Source organism: Pogoniulus pusillus, chromosome 19 (genome assembly GCF_015220805.1).
Source record: "Pogoniulus pusillus isolate bPogPus1 chromosome 19, bPogPus1.pri, whole genome shotgun sequence".
Taxonomy (NCBI): domain Eukaryota; kingdom Metazoa; phylum Chordata; class Aves; order Piciformes; family Lybiidae; genus Pogoniulus; species Pogoniulus pusillus.
Genome location: NC_087282.1, coordinates 9,280,537 through 9,305,638, shown reverse-complemented (window position 1 = coordinate 9,305,638; position 25,102 = coordinate 9,280,537). Strand labels below are relative to the sequence as shown.

The 25,102-nt window shown below is 45.6% G+C and overlaps 1 protein-coding gene across 4 annotated transcripts in view; it reads left to right on the top strand.

Moving 5' to 3' along the window:
* Positions 1 to 24,242, top strand: part of MCF2 (MCF.2 cell line derived transforming sequence) — a 73,364-nt gene extending 49,122 nt beyond the window's left edge. For 3 of the 4 annotated variants that reach the window (XM_064159159.1, XM_064159162.1, XM_064159161.1), the window contains 18 exons: positions 1,463 to 1,551; positions 2,194 to 2,282; positions 3,459 to 3,525; positions 5,306 to 5,421; positions 5,536 to 5,605; positions 5,969 to 6,061; positions 6,787 to 6,879; positions 7,855 to 7,980; positions 8,769 to 8,990; positions 11,912 to 12,004; positions 13,820 to 13,898; positions 14,563 to 14,626; positions 15,202 to 15,308; positions 15,391 to 15,503; positions 15,814 to 15,926; positions 17,613 to 17,713; positions 18,376 to 18,533; positions 22,266 to 24,242. In XM_064159159.1, coding sequence (XP_064015229.1) covers positions 1,463 to 1,551; positions 2,194 to 2,282; positions 3,459 to 3,525; positions 5,306 to 5,421; positions 5,536 to 5,605; positions 5,969 to 6,061; positions 6,787 to 6,879; positions 7,855 to 7,980; positions 8,769 to 8,990; positions 11,912 to 12,004; positions 13,820 to 13,898; positions 14,563 to 14,626; positions 15,202 to 15,308; positions 15,391 to 15,503; positions 15,814 to 15,926; positions 17,613 to 17,713; positions 18,376 to 18,485 — 1,745 coding nt within the window. In that variant the 3' untranslated portion in view covers positions 18,486 to 18,533; positions 22,266 to 24,242. The remainder of the gene's footprint in view (positions 1 to 1,462; positions 1,552 to 2,193; positions 2,283 to 3,458; positions 3,526 to 5,305; positions 5,422 to 5,535; positions 5,606 to 5,968; positions 6,062 to 6,786; positions 6,880 to 7,854; positions 7,981 to 8,768; positions 8,991 to 11,911; positions 12,005 to 13,819; positions 13,899 to 14,562; positions 14,627 to 15,201; positions 15,309 to 15,390; positions 15,504 to 15,813; positions 15,927 to 17,612; positions 17,714 to 18,375; positions 18,534 to 22,265) is intronic. The other variant, XM_064159160.1, reaches the window with a different exon arrangement.
* The last annotated feature ends 860 nt before the right edge of the window (positions 24,243 to 25,102 follow it).

Below are 25,102 nucleotides of genomic sequence, written 5' to 3'. Positions count from 1 at the left end.
AGTGCTTGCTCTCCACTTGAGTTTGCATTCCTCTACATCCATTTTTTACCTACCTCTTCTGACCTTCTGCTTCACAAAAGGTGGCTTTTTGATGTCAGCACTGTTGAAGCAGTGGATCTAGACACAAGTGCTGTTGCATTCACATGTACTGGGATACCTTTTTTTCACCCTAATGGGAAGAGGGTTTATTACTTCAGGCTATCTTTTATGGTGGTGATTATAATTTGTTATCCTCTGTTTTCTCTTTGTAAGCTAGGTGCACATTGCACAGCAGAGTGTGTGTATTTTTCAGTCTCAGAATTTGGTGTAGCCTCTAGACCTACAGCCTGGCATTTGGGGATACCACTGAGGTTGGAGCTGGAATGATGCTGGAGAAATTATCACTGTTTATATTGAGGGGGAAAGACTCTTTTGGTGAAGAATTGCCAGAGTGACTATTTGGGAGTGAGAAGCTCCTCAATTCAAGAGAGATGTTGAGATACTGGAATGTGTCCAGAGAAGGGCAACAAAGCTGATGAGGGACCTGGAACACAGCCCTGTGAGGAGAGGCTGAGGGAGCTGGGGGTGTGCAGCCTGGAGAAGAGGAGGCTCAGGGCAGACCTCATTGCTGTCCACAACTCCCTGTAGGGAGGTTGTAGTCAGGTGGGGTTGGTCTCTTCTGCCAGGCAAGCAGCGACAGAACGAGTGGACACAGTCTCAAGCTGTGCCAGGGGAGGTCTAGGCTGGATGTTAGGAGGAAGTTGTTGTCAGAGAGAGTGAGTGACATTGGAATGGGCTGCCCAGGGAGGTGGTGGAGTCCCCATCCCTGGAGGTGTTGAAGCAAAGCTTGAATGGGGCACTTAGTGCCACGGTCTGGTTGATTGGACAGGGCTGGATGATAGGTTGGACTGGATGCTCTTGGAGGTCTCTTCCAAGCTGGTTGATTCTGAGCATTTGAAAGATTCTGTCTCAGTTGTTGGGGAGATCAATGTTTTCATTTACCTCTGTAGCCCAAAGTACTTCAGCTAGTAGCTATTTACTGACATCAGAATAACTCTTCCAAGGTGGAGAAACAGCATCTTGCCCTACATTCATAAAAGGACCTTCTAATAGTAGGTGATGTTCCTTTAGGCAGTGTGATTGAATCTTATGCTTTCTGTCATTTGCAGAGGCTTCACAGACTTTGTTAGATTTCAATTGCACTATTCACTTAACAAACATTTTGGGGGTTTTATTCTGATTGTTTTCCTCATTGTGACCTTTCTGTGCCTTGTGCTATTTGATGTTAGGATTGTCATTGGAGATAGCTGCCATTTTGTTTGGTCAGTTTGCTTGTAGTGTCAGCTAATTACCCATAAAATGCAGCCCATTTTTCTTTGTGACTTCTCAGTTTTCTGTCTGAATCATCTCCTTCACTATAGCTGCACATTATATATAATTATGGTTTGTTTTGATTTGCCTTTTTTTTTTCTGTCTACCCAAGGTATGGATTTTAATTCCAGTTTGAAATTTTCATTTGATCTCTCTCTCCCTGGGAAGAAAACATCAAGAAAAACTCCAAGTTCTCGCAAGGTAAAAAAAATGATTCTTGAGATCTGACTGAGTTTTATACACAGGAAAACATTTACAAATTGATGGTGCTTAGAATTAGGATTGAGAGGTGCTCTTCAGTTTTGGTTGTTTTCCTTTTAAGAAAAACCCAACCCCAGATCTTTCATATCCACATGGTTTAGTTGTGTTAGTCTAGCACCTGAGATTTTGTTGGTCTTCCAAGTCACAGATACTGATTTTCTGCATATCATTCCCTAAACTTTGTTCTTTGCCTGCCAAAAAGCTTCTCATCTAGAGTTGTTTCCCATGTGGAAACTGTTCTGTGGTCCCTTCACTAATGAACTGTGTCACCATTTTATGCAGCAGGAGTAGTTCCTAGGAATATTTGGCTACCCACTGCACTCTGTGCCCTTCTAAAGTTTTGTGTCAGAAGGGATTCCTTAGAAGAAAGCATGTTTCATCCTTCCCCAAGACGCTGCTGTGCTGACAGCAGGGACTGGTTAGTGGGCATATGCTGGTGTTGGGCTGATGGTTGGACTTGTTGATCTTAGAGGTCTTTTTCAACCTTAATGATTCTATGGTGCTATGATTCTGTGTGGGTTCATCCTACCTCTGCAGTGACCTCCCTGCAGCTCTTCCCAGTGCTTACCATTTCTCTTCCAGATTGAAGTCATGCACGACTATCAGGAAAAACAGAATTCCCTGCAGTATTTTATTTCAGACAGTGATGACAACTTAGATATCCTGAAAGGGTAAGCTTTTTTTTTTGTTTAACACTGATTCAGACCAGTCCTTGCCCCAGCCATGAATTCCTCCAGCTTAACCTGGGTGTGGCATCTGTTTAGTCTCAAGAGGTTTGTGAGGTTGAACTGCACTGACTGCCTGTGGATATTTAACAGACATAAAAATATGTCAGTAGTGGTGTCTCCAAGGATTGGTGCTGGGCCCAGTCCTGTTCAATATCTTTATGGATGATCTGGATGAGGGGAATGAGTGCAGCATCAGTAAGTTTGCAGATGACACCAAGCTAGGAGCAGATGTGGATCTGTTGGAAGTTAGGAGAGCCTTGCAGAGAGACCTTGACAGGCTGGATGGGTGGGCAGAGGCTAATGGGATGAGATTTAACAAGGCTAAGTGCAGGGTTCTACACTTTGGCCAAAACAACCTCAAGCAGTGCTACAGGCTAGGACAGAGTGATTGGAGAGCAGCCAGGAAGAAAGGGACCTAGGGGTGCTGGTAGACAGTAGCTGAACATGAGCCAGCAGTGTGCTCAGGTGGGCAGGAGAGCCAATGGCATCCTGGGCTGTATCAGGAACAGTGTGGCCAGCAGGACAAGGGAGGTTATTCTTCCCCTGTGCTCAGCACTGGTCAGGCCACCCCTGGAGTGCTGTGTCCAGTTCTGGGCTCCTCAATTCAAGAGAGATGTTGAGGTGCTGAAAGGTGTCCAGAGAAGGGCAACGAAGCTGGTGAGGGGCCTGGAGCACAGCCCTGTGAGGAGAGGCTGAGGGAGCTGGGGTTGTGCAGCCTAAAGAAGAGGAGGCTCAGGGCAGACCTCATTGCTGTCTACAACTCCCTGAAGGGAGGCTGTAGCCAGGTGGGATTGGTCTCTTCTGCCAGGCAACCAGCAGCAGCACAAGGGGACACAGTCTCAAATTGTGCTGGGGGAGGTCTAGGCTGGATGTTAGGAGGAAGTTGTTGTCCGAGAGAGTGATTGGCATTGGAATGGGCTGCCCAGGGAGGTGGTGGAGTCGCCATCCCTGGAGGTGTTGAAGCAAAGCCTGTATGAGGCACTTAGTGCCATGGTCTGGTTGATTGTCTAGGGCTGGGTGCTAGGTTGGACTGGATGCTCTTGGAGGTCTCTTCCCACCTGGTTGATTCTATGATTCTATGATAATGCACTTCTTTTTTTGTTTTCCCCTTTATTTTAGCCATGTTATAAATGAGCTTATAGAAACTGAGAGAGTGTACGTAGAGGAACTCTTCACTGTGTTGACGGTGAGTGACTTCTTTGGATTGCTCATTACTGTTCCTCAGTCACTTGTACTAAAGAGCACCTGTCACTCTGTCAGACTGAGCAAAAATGTGATGGGGCAGGTTTCTACCAAAATGCCAGATCCAAAACTAATCATAACTGTCAAGTTTCCTCCCTCGATTTTCTTTGTTGGTGGCATCTGTGGGGAACAGTTGGTGTCAGGATGAGCTTTCCATCTAGAGTGAGGGAGAAACCTTCTGTTTGTACACAGAAGCACTGGTAATTAATTTTACCAATGCCTGGAAGAATGTACAAAAAGCTGTTGTTTTTAACTGTTCCTTAATTTCCTTTGTCTGTTGGGGGTGACAAAAAGCCTGCATTTTGTCCTGTGGAGCATTCTGTCTCAGTACTCTGAAGTTCATGGACGTATAAATCATTTTTCTATAGACACCAGGTTGTAATTTCTCCTGCTGCCACTTTAGACACTTCTGCCTTATTCCAAAATAACTCTTGCTGATGGCCAAAACAAGTTGGCTGTTAAATAACTCTGTCCTCTTGCATTTCCCTTGCCCAAGAGCAAGGAGGATATAAATCTGTGGGACTGCAGGTAGTTACATGTAATTACCCTGCACTAATTGGGTTTTTTGGTTAAACCACACTCTGTGTGATGGAAAAGTTGGCAGGTATGTGGATTTATTACTGTGCATATTAGGTCTAGAGAGAGGAAAATGGACAGATAGACTCAAGTTTTCTGACAACAGGATTTCCTTTAATAAAAAAGAAGGCTACTTGCAGTGGTTAAATGTAAATGACTAATTTTCCAGATACTTGTCTTCTGCTGCATCATTAATCAACTATGAAATGTGTGCTTATTATCAGGAATACTGATTCCAGCCATAATGAGTGTGAGAGATTAATTTGCAAAGCCAAAGATGTGCTGCACATACTAAAGACATTTTAGCCAACACTTTTGCTGCTCATGGTAAAAGGACCTCAGTTCTGTGTGACACTTGGTGACTAGCATGGCCATCTTGAGCTGTGCCTAATGGCCACCTTAGTGTCTTCTGGTCATGCCTTCTCCCAGCCCTTCAAATAGGATGTTTACTACACCTCATGCATGTTTCTGTGTTGCTGCAGTGATGTGATTTTACTGAGGAGAGTTGTAAATTGTCTTCTAGTTTCAACTACCACTTTGTAGTGCAGCAATGTCCCTTCCAGCTCCTCCCTGCTTCATTTCAATAAGCAGGTGAACCCACAAAGAACAGAAATCCTGAAGCATCAAGGAGAGTGAGATCCTGGTGCTCAGTGGGGCCTGTACAAGATCAAAAGCCCTTTGAGTTTGGTATTTGATCTCAAGCTGCCTCTGCTTTGCAACAAGTCACTTCATGCACCAGTTCTCATGAGGTTGGGTATAACTGCACACCCCATACAAACATGATATCATTCCTGTGCCTCGCAGTCAGAGCAATAGATGTGCTCAACCCAGGCAAGATTCCTCCAGGCCTTCTCCTGCAGTTCAGCCTTAGGAAGGAGAAAGTGGCTGTGATTTGCTCGTGGTAAATGGAGTGCATCTCCACAGCATGGCCAGCCCCATCAGACCCATCCCAAGCCACAACCCTGCATGCTCAGGCACTGAAAGACAAGGCTTTAGAGACAAAAATAAGGAACTAAAAGGGATGTTGCAGTTTGAAATGAAGCAGATAGTATTGAAAGTCTGTTCACGTCCTCTTTTCATCTGCCTTCAAGGCAATGCCAAGCCAAGTTCTTACCAACTGAGTGATGAGCCCCTTTTGCATCCCACAGGGCTACAGAGCTGAGATGGATAATCCTGCCATGCTTATCCTTATGCCCCCCATGCTGAGGAACAGGAAGGATGTCCTCTTTGGAAACATGCCTGAGATATACGACTTCCACAACAAGTAGGATGCTGACTCAGTTCACCTTTATATCAGACTGCTAGCCTGGAACCATTACCCAGCCAAGCCATACCTGGCTGACTGCTGCCTTTTTGTCTCTCCTGCCATCTCTTGCAGAATTTTCCTGCACAGTTTGGAAAGCTGCCTGGGAGCACCCGAGAGAGTGGGCTGCTGTTTCCTAGACAGGGTGGGTGACTCATTTTCACATCTGAAGCAGACTCAAAGGCCAATGTTTCTCCCGGGTTGTTGCGCTCTGCAGCATCACAGTTGTGTCAGCTGAGTTAAGATGCTTCTGTTCCCCAACAGCAAGGGAGGAACGTGGGTGGGTGGCCAGCAGCAGATGGGGCAGAGCAGCAGTCGTGACTACACTGTGGTCTGCTGTGATTTCCCAGCAGGGCCTTTTTTTTTTTCCCCCCCAAACTCTGTATTTTTTGATAATAGAATTGGCAGCAGAGATAAAAGCAAAGCTGCAGTTTGAGCGTTCACCTCCTCTGGCTGCCCGGCAGCGTTGTGTGCCTGTGTGTGACTTGCCTTTGGGCTTCCCTTACAGCGAGAGGATTTCCAGATGTATGAGAAGTACTGCCAGAACAAGCCCCGGTCAGAGTCCCTGTGGAGGCAGTGCTCTGAGTGCACCTTCTTCCAGGTGAGCTGGTTGCTCCTACCAAGGCAGGCTTCAGCCTGGACACTTCACTTACCCTTAACACCCCATGATTTTGCCATGTATTCTGTTTGCTGTTCCATGGAAGCCTTGCAAAACAAGCAGTCAAGAGTTTCTTGTACACAAGGAGTTGAAGGCAGATTCATTCATTAGAGCATTCTGCATCTTTGTGTAAGATCTCTTTAGTTACAGGCACCAAATGACATTTTTTACATGAAATCTTCAAGAGTCATCAGGCCATACTAGTTGTGCTGTTGCAACAGCTGCTTATAGTTGGTGCCAAACTTAACCTGTTGGGATGGGTCCCCAGAGGGGATCACAAAGATGAGCAAATGGCTAGAGAACCTCCCCTATGGGGACAGGCTGAGAGTGTTGGGGCTGTTTAGCCCTGGGAAGAGAAGGCTCTGGGGAGATCTTACAGAGACCTTCCAGTCACTGAATGGGGCCTACAAGAAAGTTTGGGATGGATTTCTAGTGGGTTTGTAGTGATAGGATGAGAGGAAATGGATTTAAGCTGACAATTAGGAAGAAAATCTTCACAGTGAGGGTGGGAGACACTGAATGTCCCCTCCCTGGAGGTTGGATGAGACCTTGATGAACCTCCTCTAGTGGGAGATACCCTGCCCATGGCAGGGTGTTTGGAACTAGATGATCTTTAAAGTCTCTTCCAATCCGAAGCCTTCTGTGATGATCTGAATTCTGTCTTCCAGGAATGCCAGAGAAAATTAGAGCACAAACTTGGGCTGGACTCCTACTTGCTCAAACCGGTGCAACGCCTGACAAAATACCAGTTAATTCTGAAGGTATCTCATATTCTGCTTTGAAGGGACATCAGGAGACAGATTTGTTTTCCAGTTTGTCTTGTTTTTCAGTCAAAGACTACCTGTAAATCAGCACTAAGATCTAGATTACATAGTTCTTATCTTGGCCCTCCACAGTGACTTGCAGTGAAGATAAAAATGTCAGGTACCTGAAGAAGGAGCAAGTGCTTTTAATAAGCCTTTTTTTTAAGGGCAGAAAGACTTTGGATCTCTTCAGAGATGCAAAATGACAGCAGCAGTGCTGAGAAAACTGAACCAGAGATGATCATAAGAGTGAGAGGAATGAAATATATTATACAGATGCATCTCCTCCTCAGGTTGTTACAGAGCCTATAATCTTAAATGCATTTATTCTTGTCTCCCATATCTAAGGAAGGAAGTGTTGTTATTTCCACTCTGTAAAGTGGGAATAACAGTATGGTAGTGGCTTCTGAACCCCACCTTCTAGCCTCTTGGTTGAGAGATGAGTGCACATGAAGCTGGAAGTGGGCACAGGAGATGTGAAATGAAAGCAATTTTATGTCGGTGATCTAATTCCCTAACCTGCCTCCCACTTATTGACTGGAAGGCTCTGGATTTTATAAATTCCAACCTGAAGACACTCATCTGCTGCAATCTCATTTGAAGGCATATACAACATGTTGGCAGCTAATGGAAAACCTGAACCTTGTTTCCCATTTCTTACAAAGCAGGAACACGCAACACAAAGAGCTGTTGCGATACCAATCTATAACCTGACACTGTCCTTAGGGAACCCCAGAGAAAATGGGCTGTGCTTCAGTGATAGCTTCCACACCTCCTACTGGCTGTGGTTTAGAGCGAGTCTTTTTTCCAGTGACATATGAGAAACTAAAGTCAGGCAGTGCAGGTGGCTTTGGGGCACTGGAAACTTGGGGGGAGATGGAAAAACCTGCTTTGTTCAAGCGTGAACACGTGCTCTCCCTCTTCTATTTTCAGGAGCTGCTAAAGTACAGCACGAGCTGCGATGGAGTTCAGGAACTTCAAGAAGCTCTGGTTGCAATGTTGGATTTGCTGAAGTCAGTCAATGACTCTATGCATCAGATTTCAATAACAGGATATGATGTGAGTAGATTTGGGTAATGAGAGGCCTTGCGCAGGGCCAGGTGATGCACAGGGAAGCAACAGTGTCCCAGAATGTACGAGCTGAAAACTGTACTAGAACAGCTAGGTCCAGGTGAGAGCCTTTCATCTGATTTCAAGATTTTGGAAACCATCTGCACCCAGAGGACATTTCCAAAGCCTCGCAGTGCCCATACTTGCCACCTTGTGGTACTTGAGAGTATTTTTCCAGCGTGCACCTTAGCTCTCTCATGGCTCACCTTACAGTTCACCTAAGGTGCCTTTATAGCATTTCTCCTGCAGCATTTAACTAACTGCCCTCTGAGTCTGATTTTGATCCTTACCCACTGAAGCGGTTGCCTTTCTTAGGGCTTCAGGGAGGGTTGAAGGGATTGGTTTCTAAGCTGCTTGTCTCAGTCCTGACCTCCTTGAGAAGTCCCTCCTCTGAGCCCTCAGTTCAGGTTCAGATCTCATCTGCTCTTTCTCATTGAAGTAGCCAGGGCCCTTTGCCTGGACTTCTCTAGAAGCTGGAGAATTTCTCCATCTTTCTAGTTGTTCCAGTTGCTGAGCTGTACCCCTTCACATAGATTGGCTACAGCCCTGTGTCCAGAGACCTCTACCACCCTCCTAGCACCATGCCAGTGCTCCAAAAAAGCCATCTGATCCTTCCAGGAAGACCTATTCTTAGAGTGACGTGCCTTGGAACAGAGCTGGCCCCGTTTCCTGTTGTGGGTTGGACATTTTAAGTGACATCCTCTTCTGTCTTTTTTCATTTGTCATGTTCTCCCCAGGGTGACCTGAGCGAACTGGGCAAGGTATTGATGCAAGGATCTTTCAGTGTTTGGACAGGGCACCGAAAAGGTCCAACAAAGATGAAGGATCTCGCCAGGTTCAAGCCAATGCAGAGGCATCTGTTCCTGTATGAGAAAGCCTTGGTCTTCTGCAAGAAGCGGGAGGAGCATGGAGATGGCTATGACAAAACCTCCTCTTACAGTTTTAAGCATTTTTTGAAAGTAAGGACTTTCTAGTTTGGGCCATTGCAATGTGTATGTAAACCAGTAACCCAGAGAGTACTTTTCCTCCAACACAGGGGGTTGTTTTCTGCTCTCAAGGCCTGAAATGACTCATATGCAAGTGCCATGCCCGTGAAAGGCTGTTGGTTGTGATAAGCTGTGAGAACCCCACAGATGAAGCAGCAGCTGAGAGAGCCTGTGGAGTCACACATGCAAGGGTGCCTGCCAGGAAAATGGAGCTGTGGGCAAGTCCCAGGGATGAGAACATGCCTTCTTCCCTTCACTAGTCTGCTTTCTAGGAGGGGGTGGGGATGAGGATGTGAAACTGGGGAGGCCCTTTGGACCTCCCTCAGCCCACCTAGGAGAGTGAGGAGCTTCTTCACACCACTGCTCCTCAGAGATGCCCCTTGGGCTGGCTGCTCCTGAGCCCTATATCTCAGCCAGGAGGATACAGAGATGACTCTTCCTCCTTTCTCATTGCCTTTCTTCTTTGGCAGGCTCTAACTGCAGCTAAAATTGCAATTATCAAATGAAGGGAGTAGCCAATGGCAAAATGTGAAGGACATAAAACAACTGTCCCAAGCCTATCAATGCTAACTGTTATCAATAAAAATCCCAAGCTGCTCCCCTGAAATAGACCTTCTGGCATATACTGTATGTGATGAGCACTTCTAGCATCAGCATTTTGACTCAATACTCTGCCTTGTATGTCTTTATGAAGGAAAGCTCAATGTGAGTGTGTCTTAGAATGGGAAAAAAGGAGCACTGCAGGTCCCTGACCTCAACAGGATCTGGGGAGGGAGATGCCAGGAGTAGTTGGAAAGCCATGTAACAGCAGATAAGTCTGTTCAGCTCCAGTGCATGTTACAACCTGTGCATTAAAAGCAAATCCCAGGCCATATGTTTAGGTACTTAAATGCTTTTCCCAAACAGCATAATTTTCTCCCTGTGAGCTTGTTTTCCCTCTTGTACTTGCTTTGCCATACATGCTTTTGAAACAACTGAAGGGGTGGTGTGGGAAAAGCTTGCTCAGAGGAGAAAATCCTGCACTCAGGAGTCCAGACAACATGGTCAGGGTTTTTCTTTACCTCCAGAGAGCTTGTTTTCCAGTTGTTTGTGTTGCCACACTGAGAGGCTGGGGTCAGAGTATCCATGGATGCTGCAGGATTACATCTGCAAACATCTGTTTTCAGAATTGCTGTCCTGAGGGTGAAATCCTGTTTCTGGAGCTTGACATTTGTTTGATTCATGGCAGCATCAGGAAAGTGTTTTTCTTTCCAAGAGTATTTTCTGGGGATTCAGAATTCAAGCAAGCTGTTGGGTAGAAGCTGTGTGACTGGACATCTGTAAAACAAACAGAAGAACCCCTCAGGATAGTATTTTACATGCTGTGTGAAGTATCCTGTAGTAAATGCCTCTTCAGCTGTGATTCAGTAACTTAGAGGATGGAGGTTCAAAACCCAGTGCAATGCCAAGGAAATCAGTGTGTCTCATGTCACAGTGCAAGGCCTGAACATGTCTTTCCTGTGAAGAAAAATGGAAACTTGGGCCATTTAGTTTTGGGAAGAGAAGGCTGAGAAGGAATCTTGTGAATATCTATAAGTATTTGAGGAGCAGATGTCAGGATGAAGGTGCCAGCCTCTTTTTGGTGGTGCCCAGTGATAGGGCAAGGAACAATGGGTACAAGCTAGAACACAAGAGATTCCACCTCAACATAACAAAACACTTCTTTGAGGTGATAGAGCAGAGAAGCAGGCTGCCCAGAGAGATTGTAGAGTCTCCTTCTCTGGAGGCTTTCCAAACCCATCTGGATGTGTTCCTGTGTAACCTGCCCTAGGTGATCCTGCTCTGGCAGGGGGATTGGACTAGACAATCTCTGGAGGTCCCTTCCAGCCCTTAACATTCTGTGATGCTGTGAATATCATCCCAGAGCTCTGCATTGCAGAGAGACAACAGCTGAGGGACTGTAAATTCTGGTCAGGGGAGGAAACAGAATTCCAAAATCCACTAACAGGAGCACACAGACCTTAAATGTGTCTATTCCTGGCACTTTCCTTCACATCCTCATAGTAGGTCATCCATAACTTCTAGTATCCTGATGCCTGCTCAGTTTTGTAGAGTTTTGTGGTTGGACTTGATGATCTTAAAGATCTTTTCCAGCCGAAACAATTCTGTATTAACTGCCATGCCAGAGGAGATGCTGAGAACTGGAAACTGCAGAATATGGGTAGTTCAAGTGAAACTCCTGTGTCGTAGTTTGTGCCCATTGCCCCTTGCCCTATCACTGGTCACCACTGGAAAAAGCTCAGCTCCATCCTCATGACCTCCACTCTTTAGCTATTGATCAGCATTAATGAGATCCTCTCTCAGTCTGCTCTTCTCCAGGCTAAACAGCTCCAGTACTCTCAGCTTCTCCTTATAGGAGAGATGCTCCAGTCCCTTCATCATCTTTGAGGTCTTCCATTGGAATCTGTCCAGCAGTTCCCTGTTTCTCTTGACTTGGGGAGTCCAGACACAGTACTCCCTCAGCAGGGCAGAGCAGAGTATTATGGCAGAAATAAAATGTGTAGAAGAGCAACACAGCATGCATTTATAAAGCTTCTTAAGCCTCATCAGAGAAATTTAATACTGAGAGAGTTATGAGATGACTTTGCAGTTAGTCCCACTGATTCCCAAATGATTGTTCCCCTAAAGTCCATTGATTGGTTTGAGAAAGCTTTTGCAAATCCAGCAGCCTGGTGGAAAGTCAGAGGGATAAGTCAGATAATGGATTTCAGTTGCTACTGAAATTAAAGTTGATGAAATGCCTTAAACTGCCTGAAACCAGGTTTGTTTAACATGCTTCAAAGCGTCTGGATTCATAGGGGAGAGGGGAAGATTTGTGGTGTGGTTTAATTTTGTTGGTTCTTCTGCACTTGCAGATGAATGCAGTTGGAATAACTGAGAATGTGAAAGGAGACCATCGGAAGTTTGAGATCTGGTACAGTGGGCGAGAGGAGGTCTATGTCGTGCAGGTCTGTAGCATCCAGACTCGGGGAATTTGCACATCCTCACAACACCCTTAAGGAAATATCTCCCACTGCTCTTTATTTAACTTGCTTTTCTGCTTCCTCTTTGTCCGTGTCAGTGTCCACAGAGTTGTCCCCAGCAACTGGTGGCTAGTCCAGAACTGTCAAAGTCATCAGAAAGTGGAGGCAGAATTGCTCCTTGGAAATAGAGCCTTTTATTCCAGATGACACCTCAAACAGATCAGTAGTTATACTGGGCTTAAGAGTTTATGTGACTGAGCCTCATGTTTTAATGGAGCAGGCCACAGGCACCTCTGCACCTGGATGTCAGAACTGCTCCCAGGGCAAAGGCTTAACCTCCAAGGTGCTCTTTACAGTAGCCTTTCACAAGGTTGTTTTTGTTGGAAAAGCCCTTCAAAGACCATCAAGTCCAATCATTCTCTTAACTGTGCCAAGGCTGGTGCTGAGCCACAGTCCTCAGCACCACATCTCTGCCTTTTTGAAGCACTGTCAAGGATGTGGGTTCACACACCTCCCTGAGGACTCTGTGCCGGTCTTTGATAACCCTTTCAGTGAAGAAGTTTCTTCTCATATTCAACCTAAACCTCCCTTGGTGCAATTTCACATTTCCTCTCATCCTATCACATATTACCAGGGAAAAGAGATTGATGTCTACCTCACTCCACCCTCTAGGGAGCTGTAGAGAGCAATGAGGTCTCCCCTCAGCTTCCTATTCTGAACACCCCCAGTTCCCTCAGCTGCTCCTCACCAGCTCTGTTCTCCAGACCAGCTTTGTTGCCCTTCTCTGGACACACTCCAGCACCTCAATGTCCTTCTTGTAGTGAACCCAGTACTCAAGCTGAGTCCAGGGGCACAATCACTTCCCTGGTCCTGCTGGCCACACTAGTGCTGATCCAGGCTATGATGCTGTTGGCCACCTGGGCGCACAACTGACTCGTGTCTCAAAATCATCTTTAGCCTTACTCTTGCTGCTTCAAAGCAAAACTATCCTCTGAAAATACCATGAACTTCAAATATTTTACCATGTTTTGGAGAGAACAATGGAGATTTTGATCTTGGTGGATTTTCTGGCTGAGGGGCTACTCACTTGACAGGCCTCACGTGTTTGTCCAACAGCTTCTTGAAGCAAGACTGATGGGCCCCAGAATTGAGCTCCAGATGCAGCCTCAGTGCTGAGTACAGGGTACAATCACTTCCCCTGGTTCTGCTGGTCACACTATTGCTGATTCAGGCCAGGGTGCCTTTGGCCTTCTTTCAGCTTGTCCACAAACATCAGGTTCTGATGGACCTGATTTGTTTTTTTAATTTTCCTTTTGTAGCATTTGGAATAGAAACTTATGGAGTTGAAATGTTTGCCTAAGAGAGTGCTCACAGGAAAAGTCCTTGTGAAAATATTGCTGCCTGATTTTCAACCACTTATTTATTTATTTTAGTTAATCTTCTGCCCAGCTTTTCTTTTACCACATTACAACACAGTAGCCAACTTGGAATCATAATGCAGATGTCTGTAGCCAAGTTCACATAGATTCAAAAAGCAGATTTGGCTCTTCAGGCGATTTGTAGAGGCAATCAGGTGCCTGCACTCCCTGTCTTGTAGTGATGGCTCCACAGTCTCCACTGGGTTCTGCCTGGGTGTAGCAGGGAACATCAATGTTGAAAGATCAGGAGTGTTTAAAGTGTAGTGATGGCTGTGGGTAAAAGGGTGTTTCAGATAGCTGCAGCATGGAAAAGTAAGATTTCATTCACACATTATAATGGAGGATTCTTAATTCAGAATTCAGACATTTTTCCCTCTTCCAGGCTCAAACAGTAGATCTGAAGATGGCATGGTTGAATGAAATAAGAAAAATTCTGTTCAAGCAGCAGGAGCTTATAAAAGGTATACTTGAGCTGTTTCTCTGTGGCATTTCCCTGTGCAGCAGAGCCTTTCCTATTTTCACATTGCTAATATTCAAATCCACTAATTCTCAGCAGAGAATTCACAGAATCAACCAGGTTGGAAGAGATCTTCAAGCTCATCCAGTCCAACCTAGCACCCAGCCCTAGCCAATCAACTAAACCATGGCACTAAGTGCCTCATCCAGGCTTTGCTTCAACACCTCCAGGGACGGCGACTCCACCACCTCCCTGGGCAGCCCATTCCAATGCCAATCACACTGTCTGGGAAGAACTTAGAATCACAGAAGGGAAACATAACTTAGAGCAGTTAAGGCCAGGTGCCTATATGAAAATGAGTTACAGAAGCACCTTTTTGTTGTCATTATCTTGGTTTTTTTTTTCACATTCATTACCAGAGGCTTAATTCAGCAAGATACATAACAGATGGCTACTTTTAACCATATTAGAGTCTTCAGTGGCATGCCCACTATTGGATTTGTGCTACCATACCACCTTAATCATACCTAAGTCTGTACTTTGCAAGAGCCTCAAGGTTTGTTTTTCTTTAACCAGAAAGCCATGAGGGTTGTGCAAAATAATGCTTCAGGCAGGACAGTTACTAATAGAAGATTGCATTTTTTTTCTGGTGTTTGTCCTCCCCATAGTGGAGAAGCAGCAGCCCAGCTTGTGCGTGGACCAGCTCCCGCTCTCATCGCAGCTGAGTGATGGGTGAGTCCCAGGAGCTGGACTGGGGGCTCTCTCTGGTACTCACTAGACACTCAAGTGCTTTCTGGCCATCTCTTGGCTCTGTGCTATGTCCCCCACCCCATTTCTGTCTGAGACCTTTGGGCAGGACAGAGGAGTGCTCTCTCTGGTACCCTCCAATCACTAGGCACCCAGGTGCTTTCTGGCCATTGTCTGGTTCTGTGCTATGCCCCCACCCCATTTGTCTCTGAGACCTTTGTGGAGGAGACAGAAGGGATATGCTGCTGCCTCGTCCTTTGGTATGGGGATAGGGGCTGTCAGAGGCACCCTTGGGTGCTCACCTGGCAGCGTAGCTTGAGCTGCAGCTCCTCTGCAAATGGGGCCAAAGACTGCAGAAATTCAGAGGAAGATACTGCAGCAATGTTATTTCCCTTCCCCAAAAATTAAAACCAAGCACTGAAGTCCTTAACCCTTATAGAAACATGCATTCAAATCTAGCATTATTATTCCTGGCCCTGCTTCACAACCCCCCTGGAGTTGCATTCCTAAAGTAAAACTAAGACTGATTTCCTTTTTTTTCCTGTTGCTTCACTGTTCAGAAAGCAGCAGAGAGCCTCCATCAGCTCAGAGGAGAACGACTCGGAGCGCACCAGCCCAGTACTGCTGGACAGTGGGCTTGTGTCCCCCCAGAACAAGCCCCACAGAAGTATGGACCTTTCCCCTTCCTTCAGGGCATGCTTTGGGGGTGGCTGGGGTACCTCCAACCTGAGCTGCATGCTGTCTTGCAGGCTGGCCAGGAATGTCACAGTCCCTGGAAATCTGCGAGGGGCTGGAGGAGTGGTCGGGTAACCAATACCTCTCCAACTGCTCGGACACCGAGGAGGAGGATGGGAACCAGCTGGTTAGTACAGAGGTGCCACGGACCCAAAGCCTTAGGTCCTGCTGTTCTCCATCACCTTGGGTTTGGTTTTTTTTGTTTTGCTTCACTTGGTAACAGATGTATCTTATCCATGGCTCTCAGATTTTCCATATCTCCATTTGGGGAACGAGGAGACGTCTCAAGCTTCAGTTTCTTTGGAGTAACTTTAATGGAAGTAGCTGATAGGGCTCTGTCACGTTCCCTGCGGCAGTCAGAAACAACAGCTGTGCCATGTGAAATGCAGCTAAATAAGATGATTTTCCCCCCCTCCTCCCTCCCTTTCTTATCACAGTCTCCAGGAAAATACAAAGCCCTTGCAGACTGCAAGAGGAGAGGCTCAGAGGACCTGCTGGTGAAAAACGGGGATGAAATTCAACTTTTGCATGAAGATGGTGAGGGACAGTGGTAGGTATTTTAGGATTACTTTGCCTTATCTCTTAAGAGCCTGCAGAGCAGTCCTGTGCAACTTTGCTTGCCTGGTGATATGCTCCTTGTGACTTCTGGTGAAGCTTTAGACTATTCCAGAAAGCTGGAGAATTTTTCTCCTTGGCAAGATGCACTGGCTTGGCCTGGAGAAACACATCAGGACTTCCCTTGCCGTGGGAGTCTGGGCAACCTGTGTTTTACCAACCTCTTCGTGGTCCCCTTTGCCACAGTCTTCCCATGTCAGATGATGCTTCACATGAGAGCTTTTTGCCCACTCCTGCTCAGCTGTTGGCTTTGTTACTCTGGGCTTATTAATAGCAATACTGAGTCATGTAAGACATTTTGCTCCCTCAAGCAGCTGTATGAGCAGTACCTGGTTAATGGCTTTGGGCCATCTTTCTGTTGTATTTAAAGCTGCAGCTCACAACATTAGACTTCAAAGCTGGTTCTTTCTTTATGGCTGGGAGCACTGCCTGAAAAATCACCATACTCAACCTTCTGCCTGTGGAGCCATTAGTGTCCTTGTCTCAGAGGGCAGCATGTCCTCTTATTTTCTTTCAGCAATGTGGCTGAGCTTTCTGACTGTCTTTTCTGTCCAGGATGAATTCTGACTAGCTCTCCTCAGGCAGCTCAGAATCTCAGCAGGAGAGAGTGAAGCTCACTAATGCCTTGCGCGGGATGTGCAAAGGGTGACTTTAGCAGGAGCCTGAGTCACATTTGTGCAGGCACTAGCCCACAGGCACAAGTGTCCCATGGAGGATTCCTGGTTGATTCCACAGAGAAAATAGACTAGAGTAACGTAGACTGGGCTATAATATTTCAGTTGGAAGGGACAGTGATGATCTAGTTAGCAGTGTGCACTTGCAGCCCAGAAAGCCAACCAGAGACTGGGCTGCAGCAGGAGAAGTGTGGCCAGCAGGTGCAGGGAGGTGATTCTCCTCCTCTATTCCTCTTTGGAGAGACCCCACCTGGAGCACTGCAACCCATTCCAGCCTCTCACCATTCTCGTGCTGAACAACTCCCTCCTCACAACCAGTCTCAATCTACCCACCTCCAGCTTTGCTCCATTTCCCCTAGTCCTGTCGCTTCCTGATAGCCTAAAAGGTCCCTCCCCAGCTTTTTTGTAGCCCCCTTCAGATTCCGGAAGGCCACAAGAAGGTCACCTGGGAGCCTCCTCTGCTCCAGCCTACACAGCCCCAACTCTTTCAGCTTGTCCTCTTAGGACAGCTGCTGCAGCCCTCTGTGCATCCTCGTGGCCCTTCTCTGGACACGCTCCAGCATCTCCACATCCTTCTTGTAATGGGGGCTCCAGAACTGGCTGCAGTACTCCAGGTGGGGTCTCACCAGAGGGGAGTAGTGGCACTTGGCTCCATCAGTATTCAGTGGAGGGAGTCTGGCATCTCTGGAGCTCTCAGGCAAGGCAATACATGCTCTGGAGAGTCCTGTTCCTCTCCACTGACTGAAGTGGGACCCAAGGCAACTGTATTCCCCATGTAAGCTTTTTAATTAGGTTCCTAAATTTAGATAGGGAGAATACTTTAAATGCATGCCCAGCTCCTGGTAAAACTCTTCCCTGGTTTGCACTGCCGGCTGTGTAGACTGTGCCCATATCAAAGTGCTCCTGGGTTGCTTTGTTTCATTTCCTAATGCTGTTGTCATTCAAAGGTTGGTGAAAAACCTAAACAGAAGAAAAGAAGGCTGGATTCCTGTCCACAGTCTGCAGATCGTAGTGGGTGACTGCAGATTTCGGAATGCCAAAGTTGCAGGTATCATATAGCACGCCTAGCAGAAATATTTTATCACTCCAATTAGGTCTTTTAAGCCATTTGCATTAGACTTGATGTACTAAATCTGGCTATATATACCTCTGCAGGAAAAAAATCAATAAAAAAGAGAAAGCAGCTACTCCAAAAAGCCTGCAAAAGTAGTAAATCAAGCTTTTTCTGCTGGTTAGCTCCTTAAGAAGTTTCTCTGACTTTAAGCACTAGCAAATTAAAACAAGCATTTAAAACTGTAGATTTTTTTGCAAGAGCACTGCATAGAAGATGGAGGAGAGAAGGAGCCTGACCAGGGATTCCCTTGACTGTTTTGCCTCCTTGTTGCCATAGCTCAACCCTTGTGTGAACATGAGGTACCTAGGCAAAATCTCCTCCTGCTGCAAACAGCGCTGAGGGCTGACCTCCGTACTCTCCAGGCAATGCTTCATTTCTGCAGCTTCACCCTTGCCCTCATTGCTGCCTGCTCGTTAATCCATCATTAGAATAAAGTATAGAAACAGGTTACCAAGTTTCAGCAGAAGGCTTCTAGTCTCCACAATAATCATTCTCATTTCCTAGCTGTGAATGTAGATAGAAATAGATAGGGAAGCATAACAGATGACACAAGAAAATGCCTTAAGAGCAGCCTGTCACCTTTGCCATTCACACAGCATCACTGCTTCATGTGTTGACTCATCACCATGCTGTCCACTGGAAATGGGAGACCAGGGTTTGTGATGAGAGCAGCTCAGGAAGCCCACCTGGATTTAGCCCATTATAAAATGAAGAAGAGTCCATCAGTTATGGCCATAGGAAACAGATTTTGCAGGTAGATCTCTTTTTAACTACTTTTTTTTTGAGGTCAAAATCCAGTATTTTGATCAATATGAAGGAAGCCTTCTAAAAAGCTTAAAATTCCAGTTAGATCCTCATGGTTTTGCAGTATATTTCTTCCTACAGAAGAAAGTGGCTTTTTAATCCCCTTTGCTGCAGGGCAGTCAAATTTCACAGACTAGAGGTGAAATAAGGGGCAGCTTCTAGTGAGCCAGCAGCATACCTGAGAGGATTCCCTTTGCTGTTGTCCCACCCTGGAGTACTACATATTGTTTCTCTGGGGAGTTTTCTCATCATATCCCACAAGGTCCTGGACCACAACCTGTGCAGGAGGCTTATGCAGTCAGAAGTGCATCCTGAATACAGGGTGTTGGCAAACTTGGAGCAGCAGTTTGATTTGGCAGTGGTCATACCCCCCCCATAGCCTAGACTCACACCTCCAGGCTGGTTTACAAAGCTGCTGATTATGAACTATGGAGAACTGCACAAGATGAAAGGCAGAAAGCTCTTCCTACAAGTCTCAAAGTGCTGCCCAGATGCTTCTCAGTTGTGTTGTCAGGGTCTAGTCACAGCACTGAGGCTCCTTTTTCCCCCGTAAGGTTAGCTGTGTTCCTCCTTGCTGTGGCTGATCATGTTTTACAGTCTCTAGGCACAGTTCTAATTTTACACACACTCCAGGCAACGTCGTAGGATGATGTAGGATGTTTTCCTGCTCTTTCCAAGAGCTACTCCTAGAGCTTTTCGGTGATGTGTCCTTACAGCCACAATGTACTTGCACTCTGAAAACTGATCTTTCGGCACACCTTTGCCTCTAGCCATTCCATTTCCTATGTGGACTAATTTTATAGCATGGGTGACTGGATAGCACCAGCTGCTCTGGGATGTGGACTGGCTTGGGCTCTGTTTCCTACTTCTTCAGAAGATGGAGCTCTTGCTCCAGTATAGCAGTGGGAGAATTGGGCAGCTGAGCTCGTAGAGCAAAGCAGGGGCAGGAGCAAGCTCTGTAACCCTCATGCACTATTTGATGCTTGTGCTGACATACTGCTTGGCATGCAAGCAGGCTAAACTTGCCTAACATGTTATTGGCTCCCCAGGAGCTAGAGTGTTCTGGAGTCACTTCAGGATGGGACAGAGGCAGTCCCATCCCTTTGCAAGGAGTAGTAACCATCGTTACTCATCTGCTATATTTCTAGTCATGCAATTTCATAAACAGAATTCTGGGACTTGGATTTTTTTTTTCAGTGTAAAGCCTTTAGCTGAACAGACTAAACAGTTCCCTTGCCTTTAATATTTTTTTGTCCTTAGATTTGCACTGCAGTCATTAAAAAAACCCTCCCACCACAGGATGGCTGATGCTTGCTCACTTACAAGCTATTCCTCTCTTCTCCTGCTAGTAATTCCAATGCTGAGCTAGTACAAATCATAATGGAGTTACAGGGAAGTTTTTGCTGCCCATTTTAAGTTATCATATGTGTATTTGGTCAATGTATTTTGACCACTGCAGCTTTGCAAACCTGCTGTTCTCCTGCACCAGCCTGCCAAGGGGCAGCTCATGTGCAAAGATGAGCTTGCAACACCTTAAATCCACAGATGGTTTTTCTTTATCCCCTGACATGGCTGCATGAGTAGTATTCTTTACAGATGAGTGGTGGCTATTGGCCATGCCATGTAGCTCTTGATAAAACAACTATTTTGGTCCAGATGCTCTTTTGCAGAGGTGTGCATGGGAGAAGCCTTATTAAACTTTTTTGTAAATCTTGGCCTGGCTATAAGCCCTGGAGGGTTTTTTGGGAGGAAGATGGCTGGCTTGAGGTTGCTTTGAAAAGCATTTTTGCTTCTGGTGTGCCTCTAGCTGCAATTTTTGAGATGAATCCTTGCTGCTTCCTTCTGAATAGATAATAGCCATGGTGGAATTTTTTTTTGTCAAGTGTGTATCCCTTAGAAATAGTTTCACATTGCAGGTGATAACACAGAGATCTAAAACGTGGAAAAGGTTTAGAGAGAAGTCTACTCAGAAAAAGCAAGATTGAGAAAATAGCTACTCCTGAGATTTACACGTGTTAAATCTGCCTTGCTCAAGTTTTAGGCCAGGCATTGCCTGGTCAGATAACTTCTGTGTCATTAACAAGAGGATGCAAGATTATATCTTCGTTGCCCTTGTGCAAGACACACATCTTCATGAAAGTAAAGGCTGCATTGTTACAATCCCAAATCCTCTTCCACAGTGGGGCAGAAGAAAAAATATGCCTGCAAGTCCTCTGGCTGCTAACATGCCAAAGATGATGATTTACAGCACCTGTATCAGTGAAGGAAAAGGCATGTGGCCTCTCAGCTGCCCTGCAGTACCCACTTCAGGACAGGCAGAGTGGGCATGGCAGAAGTGAGGTCCTTGCCATAACCCAAAGCAGATAGGTGACTCCTTTTCATTTCAGTGACACAGTGCTCATGTCCCACAGCCTTCCCTCTCATCAAGGCTCTTTGTCCCTGCTCGCTCTTTCTCAGCAGTGCTGAACAGATGCAAGCAAAGGGACATGTTGTTTGCTCCCTTAATTTTCACATCAGGTCAAAGCCTTTTCAGCTTTTTTCACTTGACCTTTAAAAGCTGGCTAGAGAGAAGGGCAGAGTGTCCAGTTTCCATTCTCTGTGTGAAGGTTGCATGATGCTGATTAATTTTAGAAAGAACATGAAATAGAGGAGCCTGAATACAAAAAACAAGGGGTTCAAGTGGAAGCCATGATAAATGCCTTTAATATCAAAGAAATATTGCTACAACTTTCAAGTTCTTCTAAACAGCAAAAGAATTTGTAAGGCAGAATCTGTCGAGCCTAAAGGTGAGGAGCATTCAGAGCAGGTATGAAAGGACGCTCTGTCCTGGCACAAACACATGCACCCACTTGAATTCAGGATGACACAACCTCCTGTTCTACACACCACACCTAGGAGAGTTCATTTTAGCACCTCAATTTCCAAGCCTTAAGGGGATTCCATGTGTGCATGCTCTTTGTGTGGTAAAGCAGATGAAAGGTTTCCCCCACTGGTAGTGCCCAAATGACTAAGCTCTCCTCTCCCCTGCTCCTGCTGGCCAGGGCAGTGGAGGTTGTCCTTTTGAATCTGGTGAGCTTGAGGCAACCCTTTACCTGGCTTCTGAGGCCACATGGTATGAATCTGCTTGATCAGAGTGTTGTGTGTGGCTGAGCTCTTGCAGCCTGGCATGAGCATGTTAGCTGAAGTGTGCAAGTTTTGTCCAGGTTCTGTTCAGATGCCACTTGTAGTTCTGCAGCTGCAGCTAAGCCGTTTGCACTGTTACTCATGCACTTTAATGACTGCAGCCACAGGCTTTTGTATTTATGCAGGATGCGTCACAGGTAATGCTGATTTCCTTTTGGCCTTTCAAGCATAAAAGCAGGGTCTCCTTGTACAATCTGCAGTGCCAGCCAGCTTCACAGAAGAGCTGTTTTGTAATGCTGTAGAAAACCATTCTGAGCAAAATAAGGAGCCTAGAGAAGATACCAGCTGGCCCTGATGTGATAATCAATTGATAGGTGATGGAAACGGTGCTGCCTTAGACAAGGCTCTCTCTGAAGCTAATGGGAGCTCAGCTTTTAGGGAGAACCATGGGAGTGCACTTTTTTTTTATGCTATACAAATGTTACCATGATTACAGGGAACAATGTCTTTCTGGGAATAAGATGCTTTAATATTAACCTCATTCTTCATTACTTTATAGATGCTGCCCTGTGTAACACGAGAAAGTTCAGTTCCCCTTGAATTAAGGGTGAACAAGTAGCATCCTATTTTCGATGCTCTTTGGAAGCTTTCAACTAAGTGTTACAGAGAAATAGCACAATAGTTGGAGTTGTCCTGTACTATTCATCACATTCACAGACCTCCACAGCTTCATCTGCACTGAACGGGACCGGGGTCCTAAGCAGCTTCTCATTGTCATAAAGGAAGTCATTCTCTGCTCTTTCTGTTGGTTTTGGTTTTTTTCCTTGTATGGAAAGTAGAGTACTTTCTCATTTTGACCTGCTGTTTTTCCATGGCATCCATCATGCTTCATCAGACTACAATTTCCTGAACACTTTGTTTAGATGCTTGAAATTTCCTCTGGAGGTTGAAGGCTTTACCTACTTATTAGCTGACAACCGTTGAAAGTTGCAAACAAAAGAGTTGAGTTTGAGTAAACCAAACAAGTAAAACAAGCCCAACAACCAAACCAACCACCAAACAACCAAAAACCAAACAAAGAAGATGTGTATGTCCTGCTTAATTGATTTTATGAATGGGTTTTACTTAAAGATCTCCTTCAGCTATGTGAATGTAATGTCCTGTAAGAGCATCATCCGGCTGACTCATGTGTCATGATGCAATAACACTGAAGATCCTCTGTTTGCACTTAGGGTCTGACTCCAGCCCGCTGTGCTCAGTCACCTGGGTTGCAGTGAGGTTTGGATCAGATCAAACCGACAACTCAGGGTTGTCACTAATCACTTAGGGTCCCAAAGCGTCCCAAAGCTGAAACCTGTATCTAGCAAGTGTTGAAGTTTACATTAAGTGTCTGTACTTTTGGAACACGTGCCATAAATCCAAATGAAATGTCCATGTTTGCACTAAGGATGTTCTTGTGGTTTAAGACTGTACTTTTCAGCATCTTTAATAATGCATCTCTTGAATTTCTTCAGTTTTTTGAGACAGGGAAAGGAATATTGGACACTCACCATTTAATTTCTGTGTTTCTTTGTCTAGTTTTGCTTTCGTAGCACGTGGGTGCAGGTGGTTTGACTTTTAAGCAGATGTGTGCAAAGAGCACCTGGCTGTGTTAAGAGCAGGGTTTGTATTATGCATGCAGTAGTGGAGTTGCTCTGTCCCAGCAAAGTGTGGAGCCTTTTATACCGTGAACCAAAGGGGGACCTTTATGATCTGACTTTCACAGACACAGTACCAAGGTGTTAAGTTAAAATAGACTGGGGTGGGGTTTTTGGGTGACCATTCTTGTACAGAGGAATTATTGGGCTATGTGATGGCTGTGGTTGCCTTGGTGAGGGCGAGGGGGGGTGGGTGTTCCCCACCACACTGGTGGGCATTTCTCCAGTTCAAGTGGCCAGTATTGCAGATAACCCCTCTAAAACCTGACCCAGCTGAGCAATGCTGCAAGATCCCAGTATTCTTCAGCTACCTGCAGTCACAGCAGAGAGGTTTTAAGTCACTAGAAGGTTATTTCTGTCTACTTTTAAACTGGTCACAATGCACTTGCTAGGTGGAGAAGTAGGAGTCTCGTAAGTAACTGTTAGGGCTGTTTATAGTGGTAACAATTCTTGTGGTACACATTTTGAGGTACAGCTGTAAATACTTGTCTCAGACAGCACATGTTGCATATTAACATGGTTTTACTCTTTCTCCCCTTTTCTGTTTTTCATTTTGTCTTCTGTAGTTTTAAATCTAAGCTTTTTGTTAATTTATGAGGTGGATAAGTTCTGCAAAGCTGAATGTACAGTCTGAGGTTTTTAACGTTGGGAACTTTGCACACGACATGGGATGTTACCTTTGGTATGCTGTTGAACTTAGGCTCTTCATGTACATGTATAAATTACAGGAGAGACTTTTCTCTGACTGCAAGTTTAAATGAACTATATTGTATATGTACCTGTAAAAAAAAAAAGAAGTGTTAAATCTATATTTAAAGATTAAAAACTTGTTAAATAAATTCACATGACCACGTGCAATTCTGTCTAAAGATACTCATGCTGTGATTGTGGGGGACAAAAAGTAATAATCCTCACAGTGTTGGCTTTATTTAATGTCTGTAGAACAAATATAACCTTTTGTGTTAAAAAGAAGCAGATGTTGCAAGTAGCTGCTTGCTGGCTGTAGTGGACATGAAAGTGGGAGAGGAACCTTCGCACTCACAGTGGTGTCTGAAATGGCAGCTGTCCTGCCTCAGGATGTCACCACATTCTCTGCATCCCAGCACTAGGCAGTCCTGCCAAGAAGGAAGCTCTGGGTTTGGAGCGTGCTTATGAGTGGCCTACAAGGACTGTGCAGGCATCCACATCACTTTACCAGGTGGTGTGGGAGGAGAGATGGTCTTAGGGGCACATGGCAGTAGGCATGAGGGAGGAGATGCCTGGCAGTGGTGTTTTGCTTCTGAGGACACGTCACAGGCCTGCGTGTTGTGCAGACAGCGTGGCAAAACCTCTGCAGGAGTGTTGTGGAGGCAGGGAATTAACGTGGCTGAGTCAGGAATATATATAAAAGTGGAATTTTATTTTTCTGAAACCCTGCCCCCAAACTATATACAGAAATTAATTTGGTTTAATTAGCAGACTCAGGTTCATTGAGAATATCTTATAAAGGATATTTTAGAAGTCAGGAAATGCTTTCCCCAGTATCAGTCAGGCTGAGCAGAAAGATTACTCACAGGTGAGCAAGGCTGTTTGAGAGAAAGGGTGGTCCAGACACTTGTTAGCTCTCTCTTTCAAAAGGCATCCAAGCTAAGCTTGCACAAAAGGGGTGCTTAGGGTGGGGAGCCATCCCAAGCAGGGAAGGTCCAGTCGCTCAGGAGCT